General features: G+C 49.3%; 6 protein-coding genes and 1 non-coding gene across 7 annotated transcripts; 3 read left to right on the forward strand and 4 right to left on the reverse strand.

The window, feature by feature from the left end:
• Positions 1 to 5,881: 5,881 nt before the first annotated feature.
• On the forward strand, positions 5,882 to 8,035 carry FPRO_04468 (uncharacterized protein; the record flags this gene model as incomplete). Its single annotated transcript, XM_031229981.1, has 4 exons — positions 5,882 to 5,893; positions 6,020 to 7,099; positions 7,153 to 7,692; positions 7,748 to 8,035. The coding sequence occupies 4 exons, from the start codon at positions 5,882 to 5,884 to the stop codon at positions 8,033 to 8,035; spliced, it is 1,920 nt and encodes a 639-aa protein (XP_031080164.1).
• Positions 8,036 to 9,438: 1,403 nt separating this feature from the next.
• Positions 9,439 to 9,594, reverse strand: FPRO_04469 (uncharacterized protein; the record flags this gene model as incomplete). The annotated part of the gene is made up of 1 exon (XM_031229982.1): positions 9,439 to 9,594. One exon carries the CDS (start codon positions 9,592 to 9,594, stop codon positions 9,439 to 9,441), a length of 156 nt encoding a protein of 51 aa, XP_031080165.1.
• A 2,361-nt stretch (positions 9,595 to 11,955) lies between these two features.
• FPRO_04470 (putative mitochondrial carrier protein ARALAR1) lies at positions 11,956 to 14,182 on the forward strand (the record flags this gene model as incomplete). Its single annotated transcript, XM_031229984.1, has 3 exons — positions 11,956 to 12,144; positions 12,226 to 13,401; positions 13,460 to 14,182. The coding sequence occupies 3 exons, from the start codon at positions 11,956 to 11,958 to the stop codon at positions 14,180 to 14,182; spliced, it is 2,088 nt and encodes a 695-aa protein (XP_031080166.1).
• A 1,532-nt stretch (positions 14,183 to 15,714) lies between these two features.
• FPRO_04471 (uncharacterized protein) lies at positions 15,715 to 16,347 on the reverse strand (the record flags this gene model as incomplete). The annotated part of the gene is made up of 1 exon (XM_031229985.1): positions 15,715 to 16,347. One exon carries the CDS (start codon positions 16,345 to 16,347, stop codon positions 15,715 to 15,717), a length of 633 nt encoding a protein of 210 aa, XP_031080167.1.
• A 2,712-nt stretch (positions 16,348 to 19,059) lies between these two features.
• Positions 19,060 to 20,131, forward strand: FPRO_04472 (uncharacterized protein; the record flags this gene model as incomplete). Its single annotated transcript, XM_031229986.1, has 2 exons — positions 19,060 to 19,213; positions 19,443 to 20,131. 2 exons carry the CDS (start codon positions 19,060 to 19,062, stop codon positions 20,129 to 20,131), a joined length of 843 nt encoding a protein of 280 aa, XP_031080168.1.
• Positions 20,132 to 21,008: 877 nt separating this feature from the next.
• tRNA lies at positions 21,009 to 21,106 on the reverse strand. The gene is given in 2 exon segments: positions 21,009 to 21,052; positions 21,070 to 21,106. It is a non-coding gene; the product is annotated as a tRNA-Ser (tRNA).
• Positions 21,107 to 21,413: 307 nt separating this feature from the next.
• Positions 21,414 to 24,314, reverse strand: FPRO_04473 (putative leucine--tRNA ligase precursor, mitochondrial; the record flags this gene model as incomplete). The annotated part of the gene is made up of 2 exons (XM_031229987.1): positions 21,414 to 23,777; positions 23,829 to 24,314. 2 exons carry the CDS (start codon positions 24,312 to 24,314, stop codon positions 21,414 to 21,416), a joined length of 2,850 nt encoding a protein of 949 aa, XP_031080169.1.
• Positions 24,315 to 24,976: the final 662 nt, after the last annotated feature.

Raw genomic sequence — 24,976 nt, forward strand, 5'->3', positions numbered from 1 at the left:
CCATGACGTGCCTCTAATCTCGGTATTATTGTGGCAGATACCGTGAAAAGGTAGCCCGATGCTTAGAATAGGCACTGTAGATTTGCTTTTGGTTTCTACGTTGTGACCGACTTCAGGGGAAAAGAGGGCGCATTCTCGACTCCTCCCGCGCGGACGAACCTAGAAAAGCGGATGCGGCGGTGCAGATGCGCAGCGCAAACTGATCAGTATCTTTTTGCGCGCACGTCGCATACACTACAGTTTCGATTCGTTGAGCATTCTCGAGTCGCTCGATAAAATGATTACCATATAAACTATTCATCTGAATCTCGTCTGCGACTCCTCGCAGGCTTTGAAACCTGTGCGGGCCAGTCATCAGAATAGGTTGCAAGGGCCTGGGCAGCCATATGTCGATCCCCCAGCAGCAAAGCAAGGCGCATGTTCGGGTCTTTATACGGTGGTGATGAGCCTTCGCAAAGGCCATATCGTGTTTAGACTCGTCGCAAGTCACAAATCTGGGCCATAAGGTTCATGAACAGGCAGGTGAGCAAAGCAAAAGTAATGCGCCAGTCTAGATTCCAGTTATTGAAGCTGTGTAGAACCTGTCGCTTTCAGTTGAATATTGGCTCCATATCGCCGAGCACCATGAGGGACTGACAGTGCATGCATGGGTTGCCCATTTCAGCGGATCCTGGGAACCTTGGATTGTTGGCTTCCTTTCCCTCCCGAAACTCTCACTCGAGCGCTGGCTATTGCTACCAAGTATGGTCTCATCGGCCACTCACGATCCATCAACTGCTAGCTACATATTCATCGCTCCAAGAAGCAACCCAAGTTAGGCTAGACACTGGTCGTTGGCGACCAACAACTGTGACCGTACTCCCAATGGAAAAGAATCCTCAAGCCCAGCCCCTCCTGATCCAGTGTCTCTGACACTTGTCGGTGGCCTCGTGTGAGTCTGTGACTGTTGACGACCCTCACCTCCAATCCAAATGTGGTGTGGTTAGTCTAAGAAGAGGAGACAACGAACAACAACCACTGCAGTGGTTCCCGCTAGCTTCTGCTGATAATGTATGTACTGTACATAGTCCATGCCGTAGAATATGCTCAGCGACATCGCTTGTTGAGCTGCGACCGCGCGCACACACGCACACTTTACCTGCGAATTCCTCCTCCGCGCTCCAATGGGAGCGTGCGAATCTTGTCCAGGGTTCAATGCGACCTCAATCAGGGCTTGTTACAGATGTTAGACTCTGGCGCAAAGTTGTCTGTCATGATACAATTGAGCTCTCTGGATACAGGGCTAGCAATGAAGACTCCATGGTCTGAAGATTCAGTCATAACTTTCGTAGTAGTAGAAGGGATGCTGAGAAGAACCTTCTTGAGGTCGACAGGCTGAGAAAGCGGAGAGCTCTCGATTCAACGGCTCAGAGATGTTGGTGGTTGCAGCAGATCATCAGCAGCCAATCGCACTGATTCTCATGGTCGACCAAGCTGGGGACCTGTCTAGGCTGATCATGTGTCGAAATAAGCTTGGCACACGGTAAGCATCACAAACGGTCTGTGTTAACGAGGAGTCTTTGAGAGCTTCAAAGGGGATTATAGGCCGTCTTGGGATATGTTAACTCCTTCACTGTATGTATAAGTTTTCAGAAGCAATATTGAGGTATCGCCGTACCCTTGAAGATGCAACATGAGAGACACCCCTTTGTGGCGATATTGATTATGACACCTTGATGTTCCAGTTTTTTTTTTGGAACCACTATCGAAAACACTTACCCGACGGGTTTCTTATGATATGGACAGCAAAGGATTTGATGCACTTCAATCCCACATAATTAAGAAACAACGCCATACAGGGCCGTCTGATGCGCAAATCAGCGACTAAGGAGTGAAGTTGTGCCAGTTCATTATCGACTTGCGCTTCGATGACGGCCATTGACCACTCCGAGGGATGATGCGCTTAGCTTGCGAATGATTCTGAGACAAAAGAAATCCAAGCGTCAAGAGCCCAGCCAGCCTCTGTGTGCCAGGCGCATGCCTCCAAAGTTCCAAAGCGTTCGAAATAGAAGCACAAAAGCCGTTCCTGTTGAATGAAGATGATGCTGAAGAATGGAAATGCGCCTGTTCGGAACCTCAGTCAATTGCGCTGGCACTACATTCATCCTCGTCCCCCACCAACAGGAACAGCCAATTGTCCGTGTCATGATAACCCTCATTCGGCGCCTGGGCCCGGTCGATGAATTTCCCTTCTCTGGGGTTTCAATCTTGGACCGTTCAGGCAGCGGTCGCAGCGATTAGCTTGCGGCGTACGAGGGACGAGAAAGATGGTGGAATGGCATCTTGGATTGGACCTTGGCCACACGTTCGGCTTGTTTTGTTTCAGCATGAGGCCAGAGCACGCGTGAACGTGAATGTGAGTGAACGTGGAGGTAGCTGTGGATGTGGATGATGGTGCCATGGATCCGTTGTGATGGCGGCACCCCAACTGATCTCTTTTCTGGTCCGACAGAGACTCAATTGTCTCAATCCGACCTCAAGTATGTCGTTTATTATCCTCTCTCAGTACATCTAATCTATTCAACTGTATATCAGACTCGTGGACCCTTGGAACGACGACAGTCCAAATGGTATACCACCAACCAGACCATGCATACTGAGGGCCCCTCGAGGACCCGTGACTGACTAGTCCGGAGCATGCATATCCTGGACAAGCCAAGCAGACCCTTGCCACAAGTTGCGATCCAGAGATGCGCAATGCGCTGCATGATATCTTTTCGCATTGCCTCTTGTATAGTAGATTTCTCAACAGAAGCTTCTAACGACCCTGATTAAAACGCCGCAGTAAATGCGCCGTCCAAAACTAAAGCGCACATCCCATATCTCATCTCTGTGTCGCACAGCGTTACATTGAGAGCAAAGCATGCGATGCGCCCATCGTCCATCAAGCATGACGCTTGCGCGCACTCTGTCACCGCCCCGCCCTGGATTACCCACGTTTGGATGCGCTGGCGCAAAATTTAGGTGATCGTGGTCAACAACAACAAAAAAAACAGATGCGACAAGGAAAGGCTCCATCGACCGAATCAGCGTTCGTCGCAGCCCAGCCTGGAGTTATGAGACGAGCCTGGGCCGTGGTCACCTCATCTCCAGATGTCTCTCGGATTTGTCTTCCACGAGACTCCAAGGTTCCGCAATCAGTTTCTAGGCTGGGACTATCTGTGACAAGCGAGATAGGTAGATAATATCGTCGATATCGAGGTGACAGGGCCTATCCAATTTGCTCTTGCGATTAGGTCCGTCAGCAGCATGTCAGGGCGCCGCGCACAAAAGATACGGTGTGTGTATATGTTACCTAAACCCTTGTTCGTCTGCCTGTGCTGTCTATTTTGTCTGTCAAGAAATGTAACGATATTCGGCATTTATCCTTACATTTGTACACTTTTTGCTCTGGCAGAAACTTATCTGCATTTACTATGTAGATCGAATTGTGCCTAATACGATGTATTGCCTCACACCGTTCGCTCCTTATCACCACCCACCCAACTCGTTTGTTTGGCATGTGGCGTCGCTAGATTCCCGTTGTGTACTTGGACCTTTGCTTTTGTTTCTCATATCCATGTGCCCAACGGATTAGCTACTATTCGCACCCGTTGAGTCCCACTCGAATTCCGTGGCACAAAGTGGCACAGTCTGATGCCAAAAAGGTTGCGCAGAGTCGATGCGACTGCGTCGCGACTAGGTAGCTTGGAGCTCAGTATATAGAAGTAAATTGAATATGGCAGTCGGAGAAAAGTAGGGAAAATTCACATAGTTACGTCGTGATCAGGACGGTATTTGGAGACAAGCCACTGTGATGGTATAGGGTTATTTGCGACTAACGGCGCAGTTTCACGAGCTTTTACACTTTTGTGAGTCCAGCCGTTTTGTGTTTCGTCGCTCTTGAGGTACCTTGAAATTACTAATGTCATCTGTATTGGAGTTGTATGCCAGTTACATCTCACAGGTTGGCGATATAGGTAGATATGGTTACTCTGCGTTCAACCAATTTAACGAATTCAAACGTTCTCTCAAGACTACACATTCGTAGTTTAGAGACCCTGCCAAATCCAGAAGATTCTGGCCAAATGACACTGATGATGCTACAATATCGCATCGATCGAGGTGCGAGAAATGGTGGCGTAGAGTTGGTCTTAGTGCAGCTTGCGTGGCGGGCTGTCTTGTTCAACCGTGAGGGAGGCATCGCACGACAGTAAAACAAGCCCAGATATTGGCGTGTTGTTAACTAATATCTGCCATAGTATTCCATCGCTAGTCCAGAGGGACAACCATATAGAATAATCGACATTTTGACATTACGAGACGTTTGTATTTGTTGTTGCAGACGAACTCGACTGTAATGACTGGGCGCAATTCCTGATGCTTTCTATCTGCACACAAAGTTGCGCATATCGGCAGGGAGGGAAAACTTGGCGATGGTGCGGGTCGATGGATTGTCTCGGCGGTCTCGGAAAGGAAAGGGGAGGATGTGATCCTCCCTGACTCAATTCGCGACAGGTCTCGGCAGATTTCCTTTATTCTCGGAGTACTATGAGGTTTTTAGAGATGCCGTTGAGTTTGCGTATTTCGAGTCACGTGAAACCGTGCTCGTTTGGCGCGATCCGATACCTTGATAAGACGCGGTAGAGATTGTCAAGCAATCACGATCAAGATTGGTTAATTATGCAGCACACTGGAGAGATCGCTATATAAATCAAGATGAGTTGTACCTTCAAGATCCAGGCACATACTACGTAGCTATCACTTTTGTTCTCAATGTCTCAGACACCACATAAACGACGTCAACGTCTTAAAGAACTTTTCCAGTGAGACGCGACGTAAGTCGAGATAAGCTCGATAAGGTTATGCTATTCCAAAACAAGTATAGTGCTGGGAAAAGCGCCATCGCCGTGACGACAGGTTGGAAACGAGCCAGAGCCCGGTGGCGGCACGTGCGCCATCCCTCACCAAGCTTAGTGAGCTTGTTCTCCTTGAACTAAAGGGCCAAAAATAACGTCGTACCTGAGGGTTAGCAGCATAAACAAACAAACAAAATCTCACATCAAGCAAAAAGTGGGGCCGCTGGGGCCAGCGCTCCAATCAAGTCGCAGCCTCTGCTCAGCACTGGCAAGGCATGAGGCTTCCACAACCATTTACGTTGTCCCGTTGCCCGTTGCCCGTTGCACAGTTACGAACAGGATGTGGATGAATGTGCATGCTCTCCTCAGACCCAGCTCTTCGGAGGTACCTTTATTATTCCATCATCGCCGCATTCTCATCTGCCTTTGTTCTGTACCCCTTCATTCCCATTTTCCCTCCAACGCCCTGAGCATTTAGGGCTTCTATTGCTGCCATCATCACCGCTGATCTCGACGAGCATCAGCTCAGTTCTACCAGGGCTAATCTCCCCATCCAATGCCCCCCCTGCGCGCCCGGGCCCCTAATCTCACGAACACCCACCAGTCCAAAGCTATTGCCTGCTGCTGCCTCTTTTGTTCCTACTGAGAAATAAAAACAACAACACCAAACACGCCTTGTTCACCAAGCTTTCCTCCCCGGATTCCTCATCATTCAATGTTCGACGCAGCCTGAGATAGCATCCTAAACATATTGCGCGCAGTAGTCGATACCGAGAAGGGAAGAGTCAACACGGCCTAGCACTGCAAGCCACCCGTCGCCTGCCAACTGCCATCACAACTGTAATTGCAGCATCTTAGATGATAAATCAACGCGCCGACTTCAAACAGCAGAACATCCTTTCAGCATCCGTACGCGACCTTGACCACCAGCATCCTATTAATCGCGTTCTTACCACATCAATCAACCTTTTTCATCCACGCAACCCTCAGTTTTGAACGTCACCATGGACGCCAGGGTATGTTGTCATACACTCTCTCCCTGATTAGTTACCGTTGCCGTGACTTGGCAGCCACCTCTCCCTTGCATCGCGATGCATACCAGTACCCGTTACAAAATTGTAAGCTAATATCATATTCCTCAGCCTTTTCGACCGCGCGGCGCAGAAAACGCACCCCATCTTCAACAATCAAACAAGTCTTCAGGAAATATGGTAATGGCAAACACAAACACAGCAGCCGGTTTCCGTGGTCCAGCGAAGCGAGCCGCCTTCGGTGATATGACCAATGTTAGCAAGCAGGCTGTATACACTCGTGATGAAGGTAAATCGATCAAGGTTTATGCATCGAATGGCGTGAACAACAACAACGGCGGCGCGCCGCTAAACAAGGAGAACGCTGTCTATAGCAAAGATTCTTTCTCTCGTCCCGCCCAAAGGCTACCCAACATCTCGTCGACACGAACCGTCCTAGAAAATAAGTCTTCAGACGCGAACAAGAAGACATCGCGTAACAACGTTCAAGAAACGTACGTCAGGAAAGATACCCACAATGCCACCAAGGCTCCTGCTCCGTCAACTCAGAATGCCCCTGCTCTTCAGCCTCGCCACTATAAGAGCCAACCTCAGCTCAAATCTCAGCGACAGCAAGCTAGTCTGCGTCGCACCCAAAGCAAGCAGCTGGAAAAGATAGTGCCAAAAGCGGATGTTGAGCTTGACTCTAAATCCTCTAACCCTGCTGTAATGTCGCTGCAGGAGGCTGATTATCCCTACGACCAAGGCGCCTACCTTGATTCTATGTATCTCCCTATCGAGACCGGTGTCGACCTGGATATGCTTCAGAAGGAGGAATATCCCGAGTCACACATCAAACTGCCTGAGATATCTGAGGAAGAACCCATTGTCCCCATCTCTTATGACCCCTCTGTCCCTGCCATGTCAGAGCCTGAAGAGTGCTGGGAGGAGGCCGATGACGAGGACTTTGATGACCAAGACCAAGCATATACAACAGCCCACTCAGTTCGCTCACGGGATATGACCGCTGGAGGTGCTACGGAAATTGTCCCACTGCCTCGTGTGACAGCTCGCGTCCAACGCGAACTCGAGGATGCACGTGAAGAGGTGGAGCGTACTCGTACACAAGACGAGGTCGAAGAAGAGCTTTGGGATGTCAGCATGGTTGCCGAGTATGGTGACGAGATTTTTGAGTATATGCGCGAGCTTGAGGTAAAGAGTCATGTTTGTATTGCTCTAATATCAAAACTAACAACATTTTGCAGATCAGAATGCTTCCTAACGCGCACTACATGGATAACCAAACCGAGATTCAGTGGTCAATGCGATCAGTCCTAATGGACTGGCTGGTACAGGTTCACAACCGATTTGGTCTCTTGCCTGAGACGCTTTTCCTGACAGTCAACTACATCGACCGTTTCCTTTCCCAAAAGATCGTCTCAATTGGCAAGCTTCAACTTGTCGGTGCCACCGCAATCTTGGTAGCCTCCAAGTACGAAGAGATTAACTGTCCTTCCTTGGGTGAGATCGTCTACATGGTTGACAATGGTTACACTGCCGACGAGGTTCTGAAGGCCGAGCGTTTCATGCTTAGTATGCTGAGCTTCGAGCTGGGTTGGCCAGGGCCCATGAGCTTCTTGCGACGTGTTAGCAAAGCTGATGACTATGATCTTGAGACTCGAACTCTGGCCAAGTACTTCCTGGAATTGACCATCATGGACGAGCGTTTCGTGGCGTCCCCCCCTAGCTTCCTGGCTGCGGGTGCACATTGTCTTTCTCGACTCATTCTCAAGAAGGGTGACTGGGTAAGTTGGAGTCATGACTATGCTCATATATTGCGCATGCTAACTTGCAATGCAGACTAAGCAGCATGTCTTCTACTCGGGCTATACCTGGAGTCAGTTGAAGAACTTGGTGACGATGATGATCGAATGCTGTGATCGTCCGGACCAGCACCACGCCGCCGTCTTTGAAAAGTATACGGACCGCCGGTATAAGGGAGCGTCTTTGTTGGTGCAAGAAGCTCTCGATACTGGCTTCACTCTTCCTCACCAGCTATCTCCCGTTCGCCGAGAGCTTCAAGGGTATCGCGAAGGCAGTGCTGAGTTGTCCCTCGCGCAGCCCCAACTCATTCCCATTGAGGGATAAGAAGCCATCATGACCTGGCTGGCACATGTTTGTGGGGGTTCTTTCTGGTGCATAGCGCCTACAAACTTCTCGCCATTTCTTCTCTTCTCCAGCCTGGCGTCGAGCATTGCGACCTGTCACACCGGCGATTGAGGTGCTTTTACTGTTGTTGTCGTTGCGTCGGTACTTGACCGGACCGGAGTATCCTTAGTACTTCATCCGGACCGGAATAGCATGTGCGGCCCGCTCCGGACAAGCCCTGATTATCTACCTCAGACTCTGTCTCGACTCAAGTTAGGGTTTTTTTCGCTCTTGGTTGGGCTTTCTTTTTTGCCCTAATCTCTTCAAGACGGTGGTTCTTTTTGACGCGAACTCTTTACTAATACCCGGCCGTAGCTGGGCACAACACAACAACTTAATATGAGCGGCGACACTCCCCACATGCTACCCCCTGGACTCCTCTTCTCCATCAAACGCCTTGCCTCAACCCTGGACTCTCGAGCATGTAGGGAGGGGAAAGCAGCGGAGGGAAAAGTACAAATGCTGTATAACGACTCTGGATGACTGTTACGAATATCATGATTGTGCGACTGCGATTATATCATCTTTTATTGCCTATTTGGCTGGTTTAATACATTTTCGGAATTCGGCGTTTGGGGGAACGGTCTCTTCCACCAACTTACATACATGCGACTGCATATATGCAATTGTAAGTGGGATATGGACTAGGGACAAAGGCGTATGGATGATTCTTCAGGGACCGTTGGTGGAGGCTGGCCTTTTGAGTGGTGGGGGGCTCGCGACTTCAAGCAGAATGGAGTCGACCATAGACCAGAGCAAGTGGGATGGAGATACAATCAGCCATGATCACCACTGTCACTATCGCCAGCAACCCCATAGGCCTCAAGTTTGCATTTACAGTAGCATATAGATTAGTAGAGGCTCTGGACGCGTGTACGGTATCTAATCCTCAATTCTCTTGTTTCAATATTGTCACTTGATGTTCCTTGTGCCATTTAGTACGTCAGACCAGCGGCGCTTTGCATTTGCTGCTTCAGTCCTAGGCTGGGATATGTCTTTATCATACCTACCGAGTGGTTCGTCAACAGAGAAACATACTTCCGCATCTAGTATTCTTCAAGGCGGGTTCTATCTCCTACAATGCATAGCCGTCACCTGCCGGTCGACTTGTATAAATACCGAGATAGAAAAACGTAGATCTATTTGCCCTCGTCGTGCAATGCATCTTGCATGTCGCTCAAGCTAGACAAGATATGTTGATATCACACGACTTGTCATCCACGCAAGTTCTATCATGTTGGGAGATCTATGTTTACCGGACTAATGAACAAGATCACGAAACCTATCGCTAACTTTATTCACATCGAAGAAGGGAATATTTTAAGGGCGAGCTTACCCCGACCCTAGCTCAAAAACCCCGACATTTCCCCACGGAGGATTCTCCTTGCCTGATGGGTACGAGCGCCCACTAACAAGATCAGAACAAGGGATAGACATTGGACTAGTCGTGGTAGAGCCCAGGGGAAAGCTGCTCTCTGCTGACCGGGAATTCCCGGCATTTCGGGCTTCCGCAATACCATAGGAGTCGTAAGAAGTAGACTCAAGTACCTACCTGACTATTTATACGAACTCCCCGTTGGCACATGGATATCTAAGTCAGGGTTCTTGAAAGCGGCAGCAGGTATTCTGATAGGCGCGCGAGCAAGTTAGCCTTACAAGCGACAGCAAACTGCTAATCGGGTCTGCAAGTTACATGCCTTGATGGAGAAGCTGAGGTTTAACAACATGGAAAATACAGTAAATCATGGTGAAGATGGCTTCTATTGGAGTTTCACCTCGGCCAAATTTGGTTAAAGAATAGCATTGAGATGTGCCCGTGACCTAGGTGTGCTTGAAGAAAGATTCCACTTGAAATGACCAGGTCTCGGGGCTGCACTAGAGAGTCCACCGGCACCATGTGACATCTAAGAAATTGAGGGAGGGCTTCTGCTATTCTGGAAACATGGATGCTGTCCGCAGTCGCAAGCGCGGGCAAACCCTCCGCGACTCCGAGTCTGGGGCATATGATATCGTGTATTAGGCGAGAACAGGTGAGCAACAATTTACATCAGAAGCCTTTATTAAACACTATCAGGGGATCATCATTGTGACCCCGTACCGAAGAATCTGCATTACCTGCACATGATAGATTGCGCTACGGTCCAGCGGAACCGTCGCGGCACATATGATTTTTTGACATTTCTCATGGAAGACAAGGGACTCGCTCCTCCCACGTCAGAGAAGGCTGCGAGACCCGGAAGGGTAGAAAGAGAAATAGAACCCAAGTCAGTCCGGGCAACGAAATATGACCTCTAGATTCAAACCCGGTCACTGCTTCAAAATCAGAAATGATTGCCTTGCCGTCCATACACTTCATCAATATATCCACAGCATGAGAACGTCTTATGCTCAGGATCGTTAATAGAAACACAAAATAGGTAGCTTAGACTGTGCTGAATCAAGCAGTTGGCGCTCCTCCGAACTCCGGTTAGGCGGGTCAGTCCTGGGGTCCATCTCCACAACGATATGCCACCCCGGGATCGGGGAAGGGAGCTTTCCCGGTGTTACGGAAGAGAAGCGGCATTCTTCTGGAGATAGCATATTCAGTGGTTTTCCTTTGTACGCGGTTTATATCAGGTGTGTATTCTCATAGTTGCTGATATCTGTGTGGGTTTGAGGCGTTCAGGAGTCTGGCAGTTGACCCATGATATCCTTCTTGAGGCTCAACTTTTGAGGCAACGACTGATATCCAGGCTCGTTAAAAGACCTTGCCCAGGAGGTGCCCGGGATGCGCCAACTTGGAAGGGGCCCACAGATTAGATCCATTAGATGGATATGTATGCCCCCCCCACGGACCCAGAGGAGAAGATGTATCTCAAGGTACCGTCGCTCGAGCTGGGCAGTAGTTTCTAGGGCACTATCTTCACCCAATTCGCTTTGGAGATCGTTGACTGATACTGGTGACCTTTGTTGCTATCATGTCATTGGTGCGTGCTCCTGAACTTGCCAAAATGAAGCGAGATTCCTCGATCGTTGACTGTCCAATACTCTGCTTACCTGAGGGCCTTCAAGGCAAGGCATCGATTTAAAGAGAACAAAGAAAAACGTGAGCGCGGTTGCAGCGGTCCGCCCTATACCTGTCCGCTGGTCCGGACTTCAGACCACCCAAGCCCCACGTTGCTTCCAGAGGTGCGCTTCCAGCTGCCAACCTGGCGGGCTTCAGAGGAAGAAGCAAGTGCAGCAGTGGTTAGCTAAGACACATTCTAGGTAGGTAAGGTAGGTTAGGTACCTTTATGGAAGGGAGCTGCTGGCCAAGGTACACACAAATAACAGGTATTTCTAGTCATGTGCAATACTCAAAGATACTTGGGGCAGGCTCAAAACACGGACACACACCCGCTACCTACAGCACACCCCCCCGCCCGGACCAACCACCGGCCTGGCCTGGCATGGCCCAGTGAATAGCAAATTTATCTCATCTTTCGCTCCATCTCGAAATTCCCCAATTGACGCATTTTGCTCTCCTCTTCAGCTTCTGCTTCTCTTCCTTTCGCTTCCCTTTCGCTACGTCGATACGTCTCCGACATTCTCTCCCTGCCGCTGACTTCGATCGTTCGAGGGAAATCTCGTCCTTTGCACCTCTTTCTGCCTCTTGTTAGCTTCTGCTATTTGCGCTGCTCCAGAGAATTTCGTCGTGCTTAGCCGTTGTCGGACCACTTGCCAGTGGACACTACGAAACTAATTCGACTCCGAGTCACCTCAGACATCCAGATTGTGACCTGCTGAGCATCGCTCGATTATTTCCGACAACCCAATTGCTGTGAACTCGACCCATCCTTTCCGGAGATTTTCTTTACCCCTCCGAGCGACTACAATATACAATGTCCAAGCTTGCTGTGGCCAAGGAGGCCGTCAAGGAGGCCGTCATCGGCACACACGAACCTGAACAGCTTGCTGCCCACACCAAGGCGCGCTTCACCAAGCATGCTATCAAGGACCCTGAGACAGGCGAACTGTTCCTCGGGCCCGATGAGTTTATCAACGCTGTTGTGCCCGAGGGTGAGGATTACGTGAGTCACGCACTCCTGCTTCAAGCAAGCTGTAGCCAAGCTTGTATACTCGCAAGGACTTACTAACCACTCCCAAAACAGCACAAGATCTCCCGTGATCAATATTCCATTCTATTCAGCGTCGCGGATGTCAATGGCAAGGGCAAAGTGAGTCTTGCTGACTGGGGTATTTTCGAGCACCTCCTCAACAAGCCGGATGCCGAGTATCAGATCGCTTTCCGCCTCTTTGACGTTGAGCGCACCGGCTCTGTCAAGTACGACGATTTCCGCACGTTGTACGAGCTCAACAAGGGCCCCGACAACCTAACCTTCGACTGGGACTCCGATTGGGCCAAGATTTACATTGGTAACAAGAAGCACCGGCACCCTCTCGACTATCCTCAGTTCTGCCAAATGTTGCGCGGTCTCCAAGGCGAGCGCATTCGGCAAGCCTTCCACCAGCTTGACAAGGACGGCGATGGCTTCATCAGTGGTGAGGAGTTTGAGCGCATCATTGTCGAGACTGCCCGCCACAAGCTGTCTGAGCATATTCTTGACAATCTGCACACTCTCGTCAACCTCTCCATTGGTTCTAAGATTTCATACGCCAATGTGCGCGCTTTCCAGAACGTCATCGGCGGGATGGATCTCGTTGAGCTCATCTTGCGCCGTGCCATTGACCAGAGCAAGGACGGCAAGATCACTCGTCCTGAGTTCCTGAACGAGGCTGCCAAGCTCACACGCTTCTCCCTTTTCACGCCAATGGAAGCTGATATCCTTTTCCACTTTGCCGGTCTCGATGAACCCTCTGGCCGCCTGGGACTCTCTGATTTTGCTAAGGTCCTTGATCCTTCGTGGCGGAACCCCATCTACGACGCCGTCGAGGCTACAAAGGCCAAGGTTGCCGGTGGTGGTATTCTGATGGGTGTTCTGACCTCGGGTTACAATTTTGCTCTGGGTAGTGTTGCTGGTGCCTTTGGTGCCTTCATGGTGTACCCCATTGATTTGGTGAAGACGCGACTGCAGAACCAACGAGGCGCCCAGCCCGGTCAGCGCCTCTACAAGAACTCGATTGATTGTTTCCAAAAGGTCATCCGTAATGAGGGATTCCGTGGTCTCTACTCGGGCGTGCTACCCCAGCTGGTTGGTGTTGCTCCAGAGAAGGCCATCAAGCTGACCGTGAACGATCTTGCCCGAAAGTACTTCACTGATAAGAACGGCAACATTACAGTCTTGTTCGAGATGATTTCTGGTGGTTCTGCTGGTGCCTGCCAAGTTGTAAGTCCACCAAATTATCCATAACCTGATAGAAGCGCCACTGACCAGCCTACCACAGGTCTTTACCAACCCTCTCGAGATTGTCAAGATTCGACTCCAAGTTCAGGGCGAGGTCGCCAAGACCGTCGAAGGAACACCGAAGCGATCGGCCATGTGGATCGTGCGCAATCTGGGTCTCGTTGGATTGTACAAGGGTGCTTCGGCGTGTCTGCTTCGTGACGTTCCCTTCTCGGCCATCTACTTCCCTACCTACAGCCATCTCAAGAAGGACTTCTTTGGCGAGTCTCCGACCAACAAGCTGGGTGTTTTGCAGCTACTGACTGCTGGTGCGATCGCCGGTATGCCCGCTGCCTACTTGACGACACCCTGTGATGTGATCAAGACCCGACTTCAGGTCGAAGCCCGCAAGGGCGAGGCCACATACAACGGTCTTCGACACGCAGCCAAGACAATCTGGAAGGAGGAGGGCTTCACTGCCTTCTTCAAGGGTGGTCCCGCGCGTATTTTCCGATCTTCTCCTCAGTTCGGCTTCACCCTTGCTGCATATGAAGTTCTTCAGACTCTTCTACCCATGCCTGGCACTCAGAAGGAGAAGATTCCTACAGGAGTGTCAGATGCTGTGTCGACGGTCAAGGGCAGCCTAGACACTAGTCCATATGGTCGCAGCCGCAACGCCCTTAAAGTGATCCTCGATCTTGATGAGGACTTTGGCAAGGTTAAGCTTCCCAACGAGAAGGGCTGGCGATCGCTGCCCAAGATCATGGGCGGTGGTGGTCAGTAGATGGATGGACAAAATGGTAGAAATGACGGGGAGAGTCCAGAAAACGGAAGAGTTGAGGTTTTTGCTCGAGGTTAAAGAGGATGCAAGATTGACGAAAGCGATTGTCCGGTGACTGCTCGGCTATTACGCCTCGATAAACGGCCCATGACCGGGCTTCGATGTCCGAAGCACGACCCGCCCGTGTCAATTACCGGACAAAGCCGAGGAGATATTGCATCGGACCCAATACCCAGCAAGACCGAAAACCTCTTGTGATGAAATCTCTCTTTTGGATCTATGTTTTCATTTAGAGCGAAAGACAAAGACAAAAGAACGGGGATAGATGGAAGATGGGATACAAAAAAGAAGCAGGATGAGATAGAGATAAATCGGATATCCGGTTCCTGGCGGAGCGGAGCGGGCGAGGGAGAGCGTCTGCTTCTTTTGCATCAGACTCGGCGTTCTGGGGCATTCAAAGGGCATGATGGGAGCTGTATTTTTACCACCCTTCACTATGTTATGTTTAGAGTTCAGTGTTATTGTTACTATAGCTTGTTTGAATCTTTTTGTGGAAAACAAAACGTGTTCATGAATTATGTGTGGCGGTTTATTATTACATGAGAATCAAGTGTATGTAATAGGGCGCATTCACGAAGCGTATTTGATTAACATGATGATTTGAGCGGCAAGATAACTCGAGACTTTAGTGTCAAAGATGTCAGCAATTTAATCGCTTGACAGGGGAGCCTCGGAACCGTTGAGGAATCTAGGTCGAAACAATGAAAATGAACTGATGATCAGAAAACAGATCCTAAAGCATAATTCCTATTCAATACATTATACACTGAAGCCATGCCATTCATTGTTTGACGAGTTCATGACTGTAATCCTGAACTTAGACTTAACGGCCTCTTGTCTCCTTTTCCTTATGATAGGTCTCTCTTGTACCTAAGTTTGATTATAGAAATTGCATCAGTACTTAGAGACCAGAACATACGAGGATGATGCTTTTTGTGACATCAAATGCAACATTCCGGTGCTCTTCGGGCCCACAGTGGCTATTAGATAGAGTTACACATGATACATCATAAAATATGTAATATAATTCTAGCACTTTCATGCATTTATATTAGTGATGTAATAATCCTCAAGTACAGCTGCGGGCGCAATGAGTAGGTGTTCAATCAACTGAACATCCACCATCTTGTGAAGGTTGCGTGGACGCAGTAGAACAAAGAATCCATATTGTTACAGTGTTGTTGAAAATAGTGAGACTCTGATTAATATAATGATATAATTCTATTATTTATGAAGTGCCAAAATTACGGTTGACAACTGAAATTGATCTGATGCGCCTTCATTCTGCGCAGTGGGAATCTCTAAATCAAATTTCCATTTTCCGACGCCTGTTGAATTACCAAAACTCCAAAGCCTAAGTGAATAGGCAGACCCGTCACGTTCGTTAATGCTTTTGTTCGCCGTTGCTTCAAATTCAATAAACCCATACACCGAAGCAGACTCGCTGAACGGGAGATGAGAGTAGAGTAAGCAGCTTAATAGTGAACAGTAGCTAGTCTCTGGATCCAACCAGCCTGCTGCTGAGGTTCATACTCGGGAACCTTGGAACCAGGTTCAGTCATCATGCACATCTTGAGCCATTCGACGTAGTCCTCGAAGCCAGTTGTGCTGCCAGTGACATTGACCTTCTTGACGCCCCTGACACCCTCAAACATGCGTAGATTGCGATATCCGACGCCGAGGAACATGGACTGAACGACGTCAATGGTGAGCTCGTCAAGTCCGCTGTACGCTTTTGTCACGGCATCAGCGTCGTAGGGGAGATCGACGTCGAGGCGGACTTGGGTATGGAAGCGGCGGATGCTTGGGATGATGGATGACTCCTTGACGGGGCCGTACCAGTTTCGGAGGCGGGGAAAAGAGGTGAGCAGGGTGGGGTGAGAGAGGAACGTGTTGCAGCCGTAGAGAAGATCTGTAGCTTCATCGTGAATCTGGCGGTTGGTGCGGAGGAGAGAAGCGTGGACTTTTTGCTCAGGGCATGGTCGGCCACATCTGGTGTAAGGCGCTGTGAGGAGGAGTTCATCGTAGATTTCCAGACGAATCTCAACCGGGAGGTCAAGAAAGCCGGTCTTATGGGGTTCTTGTTGTTGTTGGATAGTAGTGGCCATGGTGATGCAAGTGGTGGTTTAAATTGGCAGGGAGTAGATTGAGCAGAGTCGAGATGACTAGCGGATGTCGACGAGATCTTAAATCAAGTTGGGAGAGCTGCTAGACTGATGAATGACTAGGTAGGCTAGCTGTTGTTGGCTTGAATGATGTTATCCAATGGTGGTGTTGGTGTTGTAGTGCCGATCTTTGAGGCGTTGAGTCTTATGATATGATAAGATTGATGAGCGTGTATAGATATGTTGTTTTTGTTGTTGGGAATGATACGAAGGGGAGAGGAAGCAAGAAAGGAGGAGACTGAGAGATGATATATATGCATTAGACATTACAAGGTGAGTCAAGAGAATTGACCTTGAATTAGACGTGGTCGTGGACATGGCCGATTGACGGACACACCCTCCCAGGTTCTGACCTTGAACTTACGAGACGCCAGGGCCCGGAACTGAAAAGATTACAGGGATTACGGGTTAGACCAAGGACGGGGACGGGATGGGATGGTACATGCAGAATCGCTCATGATTGTGTGGGAACCAAGGTCACTTTCTGAGCCACGCAATTGATATTTGGGTGACAATTGGTTCCATTCGAAGATAGGTATGCATGTACATAGAATCTTTATCTTAGCTACACACCCTGCAATGAACGAATGGATCACATCACACGGTGACTGACGTTGACCGAAAGATTGAATTATCGCTTTTTTTCTTCTTGCTGTATCCAAATGTGTCTTGATCTTAGTGGCATACATCCATACCTGTCAGCGAGATAAGCTGAGCTGACTCGCGCTGGCTTTAACTCTTGTGAGCTGAATTGACGAAGTGAGCATAAGCAAGTGCCGATCTCCTAAGTAAAGGTTGTGCAGCCAGCCATCAAGACCAGACTATTAGTTATGTACCTGGTGACGAGTCAAAAAAAAAAAGAGATTGATTTGATGGCGGTGACGGTAGAACTGTGTATTGCTGTGGTGTTGCATCAAGGCATAGAGTTGCAAAATGCCGAATGCCGGGCGTCTAGGAAATAATACGGATCTTCGTGTCAGAGTTAGTACATACAGCCACAGATATGAGACTGAGACTGAGACTCATACTCCATACTGATACTGATATTCATGAGCTGAGCATAAGGTGACAAGTACCGTCCCGGTGCCGAGCGATGCCCCATACGGAACGGCCGTCGAATCCACAGTTTGGCAAGGGTTAAGATCGGGAGCCAGAGAGGCCCCCTTTTTTAAACCTCTAGCGATCTAGGATCAGGGTCTAGGCTTTGCGATGGTTAATTGGTGTTTCTCTCCTTCAAGATGATTGATTAAGTGTTGATGGTGGAATCGTCAAGATAGATACGTCACGATCACGGAAGATGAATGTGTAACGCCTCAATCTCATGGTGTTGAGTGCAATCTTGATCACAGAGGCTGAGGGGCGGCTGGAAACGGAGGCTGAACGCCGTCATCAAATCAACCTGCCTCCATTCCCAGTTCTCCTCAACCCCTGCGAGCTCCATTGTTTGATGTTTTCCTCTCAGAATAAGTCGACTCATGTGGGTTTCCAGACCACTGATTCGCAAAGGCTCGGAAATAGCACGGCATGCATCAGTATGCAGCCACCGTCGACGATGCAGTAGATAATGCGACCTAAACCAACCGGCAGTGTAAAAATAAAATAAAAAGAAACTTACCGCGCATTCCATTTGGTTCACGATGCCCACTTCGGCTCCGATCCTACCGACGACGACAACTCTCTCAAGAGAATAACCCGCCAGGGACCTCCCAGTCTCATATAGATCGTGTCCGGCCTCTTCCGATTCTTCTCATCACTACCTATCTACGGGGCCCACATTTTGAGCCTCGTCTGGCCTCGTCTGGCGTGCTTTTTCACTTCTGGCATGATCCTGCGGCTGCGGCTACGGCTGCGGCTCTGCAATTCCCACACCGCTCGCTACCGAGACAAGGGTCTAAGGTGAGAAGCATCATGTTAAACACGTTCTAGAAAATAAAACAACATCTTCGAGGGGGCGTGCAAGGTCAAAGATGGATCCACTCGTTCAAGATGTCAGGGCGTCTTCGGGCAATTCCCGTAGATGGAAGCTTCTTTGATGCTATGATTCACGGGTCAATGCCCAAGCTTCTAATATTCTTGGAGTATTAGCATCATCTCTTCTCGGTCTTATTGTTGCATTTGTTTTGAGTGAAATCAAATCTGCTCGGATCTTCTCCGTGTGGTTGATGAGCGAGCTGTAACATGAAGCTTTGATCAAGATAAGGCGAAGCAAGCATCGGCATCTTGAAGGTGGTTCTTCGTCACACTGAGTTCCTCTTCTCTCCGATTCAGTTCACAGCGATTAATTGGCAATTCCATATCCAACATTTCCATCACGATGAGACCTAGAGTTGTTAGATTGATCGGCTATTCCTATTTGGCTCATGCAGCCACAGTCGGTACATCAGCCACACTTGTGCAACCGCTTCCATTGGGTCTTGATTTGGTATTAGAAGTCACGAAAATACGTACTGAGATGGCGTCAGAGCACATGAGGGTTCGCTTGATGTCTCATCCCAAGACTCATTCATTCATCTCCACGGTCACACGATTCATCGCTAGAGTCCTCAACAGCCTCGACTCTCTCTCATGAGCATCGACTTCCCTCATTCTCTCTCCTTTTCACCTCATCTCAGTCTTGACGCGTAACAACGCCAGGATACGAGACTGTAGATAATAATGGCTGTCGGCTTCCTCACGTTCCTTTCAGGCCTCTTTGGATGGATTTATTTCCTCGCCTGGAGCGCGTCCTTCTATCCCCAGCCCTTGCTGAACTGGCGTCGTCGCTCCACCAGCGGCACAACTATCGATTTCCCCTTTATCAACGTCCTCGGTGAGTGCCCAGCAGCAATGTGTCCTTATACCCGTACCCCCAGGGCCTAGTGAATGGCATGGTATGAGTGTAAGAATGAACAATATACACCCTCTCCTCTCTCACCTCAGTACCTCAGTCAGCCCGACGGTTTGTCGCCATGCCCTCCCGGAATCCTGGACTTGATCACATCCTAGTCCATATCTCGTACAGTTCGTCTCATCATACTAACAGTGTTCGTACCTATCAGGTTTTGCTGCATACTTTAGCTCGAATGTAGCCTTCTACTATTCACCAGAAATCCGCGCTCAGTATGCTGCGAGACACAGAGGCCTCGAGTCTACTGTGCAATTCAACGACATCACTTTTGCTCTCCACGCTCTGTTCTTGTCCATCATCACAACCTCACAGTATTTCGCTCCATCGCTGTGGGGATTCACCCCGAACTCTGGAAACCGACCCAGCCGGTTTATTCTAGGGGTAGCAGCCGGCTGTATCACTGGGGTTCTTTTGACATGTGTTATTGTTGCTTCATCTCCCGGAAACGATGCCGTTTATGACTGGGTTGCCCTTGATATTGTCTACGCCGTAGGCTATGTCAAACTTATTGTCACCTTGATCAAGTATACTCCCCAAATCGTTACCAACTACAACAACCAGAGCACCGACGGTTGGAGCATCTCCCAGATCTTACTGGATCTTACTGGCGGTGTCCTTAGCGTCAGTCAGCAGGCCATCGATAGTTATCAGCAGCGCGACTGGAGCGGTATCACCGGTAACCCGGTCAAGTTTGCTCTTGGCAACATCAGCATGGTTTACGATACCATCTTCATCATCCAACACTACGTTCTGTACCATGACTCAGAGAAGCCGCAGTCTAGCGATCGGGAGAATCAGAGATTGTTGGATGAGGAGCGAAGAGCAGAGCGCAGCGAGTGACATAATCGTGTTTGACTAGAAAAACAGCGACGAACACTGTACTGGTGCATCTTTGTGGGTGCTGTTTTGGTTTGTGCATTGGAAACTCTCGGCAACACGATCTGCATTGCATGATAGAATACGGACCATGAGCAATACATTTTGGGCATCGCGGGGTCATATGGCCTATCAAATGGCAGATAGACATGGTTGTTCAGGGCACACGATATGGTGGCTGCATTTGGACAGCTGGAGAGGACTCAGCTTGGGCTTAGCATCAGGCTCAATAATATCAGCATGGCCACAAGCTAATAGTAGCTTTCATGCCAACCTCCCTCATGTTGATGCGACCTCTTGATCTGACTCCCCTGGCATTGATCTTGGATATCTAAGCTGGCACTACGACATATCTGAGCTCTCACCCTCTGCAGAATTGAAATAAACAGAATATACGTACGTATACAGACTGAACACTAATATCATTTCATGGAAACTAGCAGTGTCTCTGTAAAGATAAACTCTGGTCCATGCATAACCAAAATGGACAATAAATTAGTTGCTTAAGTTGTAGAGTGTTTTATATTATATTGAACTCTAATGGCCCACAGGAGCAGTCAAGTAACCACAAAGTCCGCGTTCTTATACTACCAAGATGTGAGATACAAATCCTTGTCTTGCATACATCGTAACATAGAATAGAAAGAAGTCTCATAGAATAAGAGAAAAATGTAAAAAACCATTAATATCTAAATTATTCGCACTTTGGCTCGGCGAGCGACAAGTGCTGAGGCAGTCCCACCCACCACTACGTCGAGACATCACAACATCACGAAAATACGCAGTTTGTTTCTGCTGAGCAAGAAGACCAAAATAAGAAGAAAAGAAATGCAAAAAAGATCGACAACGGCAGGATTCGAACCTACGCGTGCGAACACAATGCCTATGATGTCTCGAAGAGATAGCAGGGCATCGCCTTAACCACTCGGCCACGTTGTCCCACTTGATTAATAAGTCTGGCGATACCGTAGACATATAAAGGGCAGGTTTTTCCCCCATAGAATGTATTGTTCGTTATTTCGTTCATTGCCTACAGCTTCGGTAGTAGCACATTTTTGTTGAGTATAGGAATGTGAATGACATTCTCTTGTGACTTAGGACGACCCGAATAGTCTGTATACTATCAACTTCGCTTCGCATAATGATAGCTCGAGCTCAGCAGCGCTGCAAAGCACCAAACGTCTATCACTTTCTATTGTCTCTATTTTACAGATATGGTACAGCCGTCTTGACCGGATCACGACGTTTACTTTAATACAAAATTGATCGTCTTGCCTCCTCTTACAGGAATCGCCCTCTTGGCGGCGCGCAAATCGTATGGGCCCTCGGAAAACCGCGCAGCCCCCTCCTTAGTAGCAAGAATCTCCCTGACCATCCAATCCCGAAGCTCATCGCCTGACAGCTCAGCTGGAGGGGCGGGAATATCGACCACACCGCGCACCTTGCCATTGACCTGTACAGCACAAGGCTGTATTCGCGGGCGAACGAGTTCGGCGAGGGAGTTGTCCGGCACAGGGAAGCTGGTGGACGAGAAGATGGAGGATGCGGAGGGGCAAAGAAGAGCCCAGCATTCTTCGGCAAATGCAGGCGTGATGGGTGCCATCATAGAAACTAGAGCACGAGCTGCTTCATGCTTGACAATCGGGCTGGCAGCATCGTTTTCAGCCAAGGTATTAGTCAGGATCATAAGATCCGATACCACAGTGTTAAGGGAGTATACTTCCTCATAAGATGTAGTAATTGATGTGATGGTTCGTTGGAGATGCCGCCAAATGGCTCCTTCAGCATCCCACTGTTTGAGCTCTTCCGTAGACGCAGAACCAAGACTCTTATGTTTCCCAACAAGATATCCTCGGGCGGTAGTTGTTTGGTCAGCGGTTTCTGCAGCAATGGCTATAATCTGATCGTGGAGTCGCTGGAGCCAGCGGGTGACTCCGGAAATCTTGGCCTCGTCCCAGTTGAGCACGTCACCAACAGGGGCTTGGAACAGCATGTGGGCGCGAGTAGCATCAGCACCGTATTTCGAGATGAACTCTGAGGGGTCAACCCCGTTGTATTTTGACTTTGACATCTTCTCGAAAGAGACATTGGCCGTTTTGCCAGATGATACCACTTTGGGCTGATTGGGATCAGTCAGGTCAACTTCATCGGGCTTGAGGAAGCGACCGTTGTCAGGGTTGATGTATGTTCTGCCATGGACCATGCCCTGAGTGATGAGGCGCTTGAAAGGCTCCGCAGACTTGTGGTTGTCCTCGTTGTACTGGGGAAGCAGAGGGGTTGACGCCAAAAACTTGAAAACGAAGCGGGAATAAAGAAGATGGAGAATCGCATGCTCGATACCCCCGATATAGGTATCGACGGGAAGTGTTCTGCCCGCTTCAGGAGAAAATAGCTGTTCCTGGTTATGGGGATCAGCAAACCGAGCATAGTACCAGCTCGAATCAACAAAAGTATCCATAGTGTCTGTATCTCGTCGAGCAGGGCTGTTACACTTGGGACAAGTCGTATTGACAAATTCAGGAGACGACTCCAAAGGACTTCCATTACGCGTCTCTGCCCAGTCCACCTCAGGAAGTTTTACAGGAAGCTGTTCGTCTGGCACAGGAATCGGGCCGCAGGAGTCGCAGTGAATGATGGGAATAGGAGTGCCCCAGTACCGTTGTCGGCTGATCAACCAGTCTCGGAGACGCCACTTCTCGACAGGCTTTGCAAGATCAGCCTTCTCAAGCAGCCTGACAATTTCTTCACCAGCAGCCACTGAATTCTTGCCCTTGAAGGAACCACTATGTTCGGTCATAACGCCATGCTCGACAAAGGGCTCGTTCTTCATAGCTGTTGTTGACTCATCCTCTGATGCAGAGAGAACTTGTCGGACAGGCACATCGTAGTGATGTTCTTTCCAGAACGCATTATCCCGCAGATCGTGACCAGGAACACCCATAACAGCACCCTCACCATAATCACCCAAGACATATGGCGCAACATAAACAGGCAGCGAGACCTTGGTGGCATCGGGAGTCTCCTCATGATACGCAAGTGGGTTAATAGCCCGCAGGTGAGGCAACAAATAGCCGACCTTGGAATCCGCAGGCAGACCAGGGATGGTGTCAATGAAAGCTTGTAGTTCAGGGTTCGAAGCCGCGAGCTTAGCTACGATTGGATGACTGGCAGCAAGAGCCACATACTGTACGCCGAAGAGTGTATCAGGTCGAGTGGTGAATACTTCGATCGCTGCATGAATATCGTGGCCCATGGCTAGAACAGGGAATTTGACTGAAGCGCCGGTTGATTTACCCAGCCAATTCTTCTGCTGAGCCAGCACTCTCTCCGGCCAAGCATTTTCCTTTGCAAGTGCCTCAAGCTCCTCGAGAAGGGCTTCACGGAACTCAGAGATGCGGAAAAACCACTGCTTGAGTTTGCGCTTCTCGACCTTGACACCGGACCTCCACGAGTTGCCATTGGCGTCAACCTGCTCGTTAGCAAGAACTGTTTTATCCACAGGGTCCCAGTTGACCTCAGCTTCGGCTTGGTAGGCAAGACCTCTCTCGTGCAACATAAGGAATAGCTTCTGTGTGTGTTTGTAGAATTCGGGATCACAAGTTGATAACTCCTAAAAGAATTATTAGAACAGGAATCATGATCTACATGAGACAGAACCTACACGATCCCAATCCCAACTCCCATTCATGAGTTCCAACTGCTCCTTCATCTTGGCCATGTTACTTCTTGTCCATTTTTCTGGGGCAACTCCTCGTTCAATTGCAGCGTTCTCAGCTGGTAGACCGAAGGCGTCCCATCCCATAGGCAACATGACTTTTTCGCCCCTTAGTGTTCGGAATCGGGCGACGACATCGGCTATGGAGTATACTCGCAAGTGCCCCAAATGGAGTGTGCCCGAGGGATATGGAAACATTGGCAGCACATAATGCTTATCTTGGCCGCCTGTCCCCTTTTCGAAGGCCCTGGAAGTCTCATTAGACTCTCTCCATCTCTGGCGCCATTTTTCGTCTATTGAAGTAAGGTCGATAGCGTAGAACCGTCGTGAGGTTGCTCCGAGAGTCGTAGTTTTGGTGTGGGCAATTATCGGATGTCGAATTGAGCTGGAGGAGAGGCTAGACAAAGCACGCCGAGCCGTGGCGCAGCTCATGAGCCTTTGGTGCAGCAATGGCATTGGTACGCAGGCATGATACGACCCAGAATCGCATCAATTGGGTCGACTTGGGTGTTGACGGGACGTTTCCACTCAAGATTTGAAGCTATTGTGTTCTGCAAGCGATAGTAAAGTGGCTGAAATTTAAAGCTCGAGCCACGTCGGTACATGGGTCATCACTTACACGATAGCCGTCTCCATGTACCGTCGGGTGCGTCATGGCTGCTAACGTCCAGTGGCCAACCCGAGAACGGTCGCTGAAGACCGCTAACAATTCAGTGTGCAAAATGATGTACCCCGCCAACTAGATAGTACGGAAGCCCCGCCACAAAACTCGTCCCCTCCACGATCTAGAATTGGATAAAGAAAACGGACCCCGACGTCTTCGACTCGCCTCACTCCGAGTTATCTCCTTGAGTTGACAGTCCATCTCCTCTTCATCTGAGGACGATAGCTCTTAATCGATAAGAGAGAGCGACAATTCAGCTTTGAGCTAACTGCCCTTCCCGGTATCGCATCTCTCCTCCTCTTCTACTCAATCAACGACGATTCGACAGTTCAAGCACCCCCCGACGATATTCGTCCAACTTTGAGTCTACAACTTTCTCAATTCACATACAACGAATAAACGCGAATCATTGAACCGTCACCATAACCCC

This window comes from Fusarium proliferatum (assembly GCF_900067095.1).
Source record: "Fusarium proliferatum ET1 genome assembly, contig: FPRO_scaffold004, whole genome shotgun sequence".
Classification (NCBI taxonomy): Eukaryota; Fungi; Ascomycota; class Sordariomycetes; order Hypocreales; family Nectriaceae; genus Fusarium; species Fusarium proliferatum.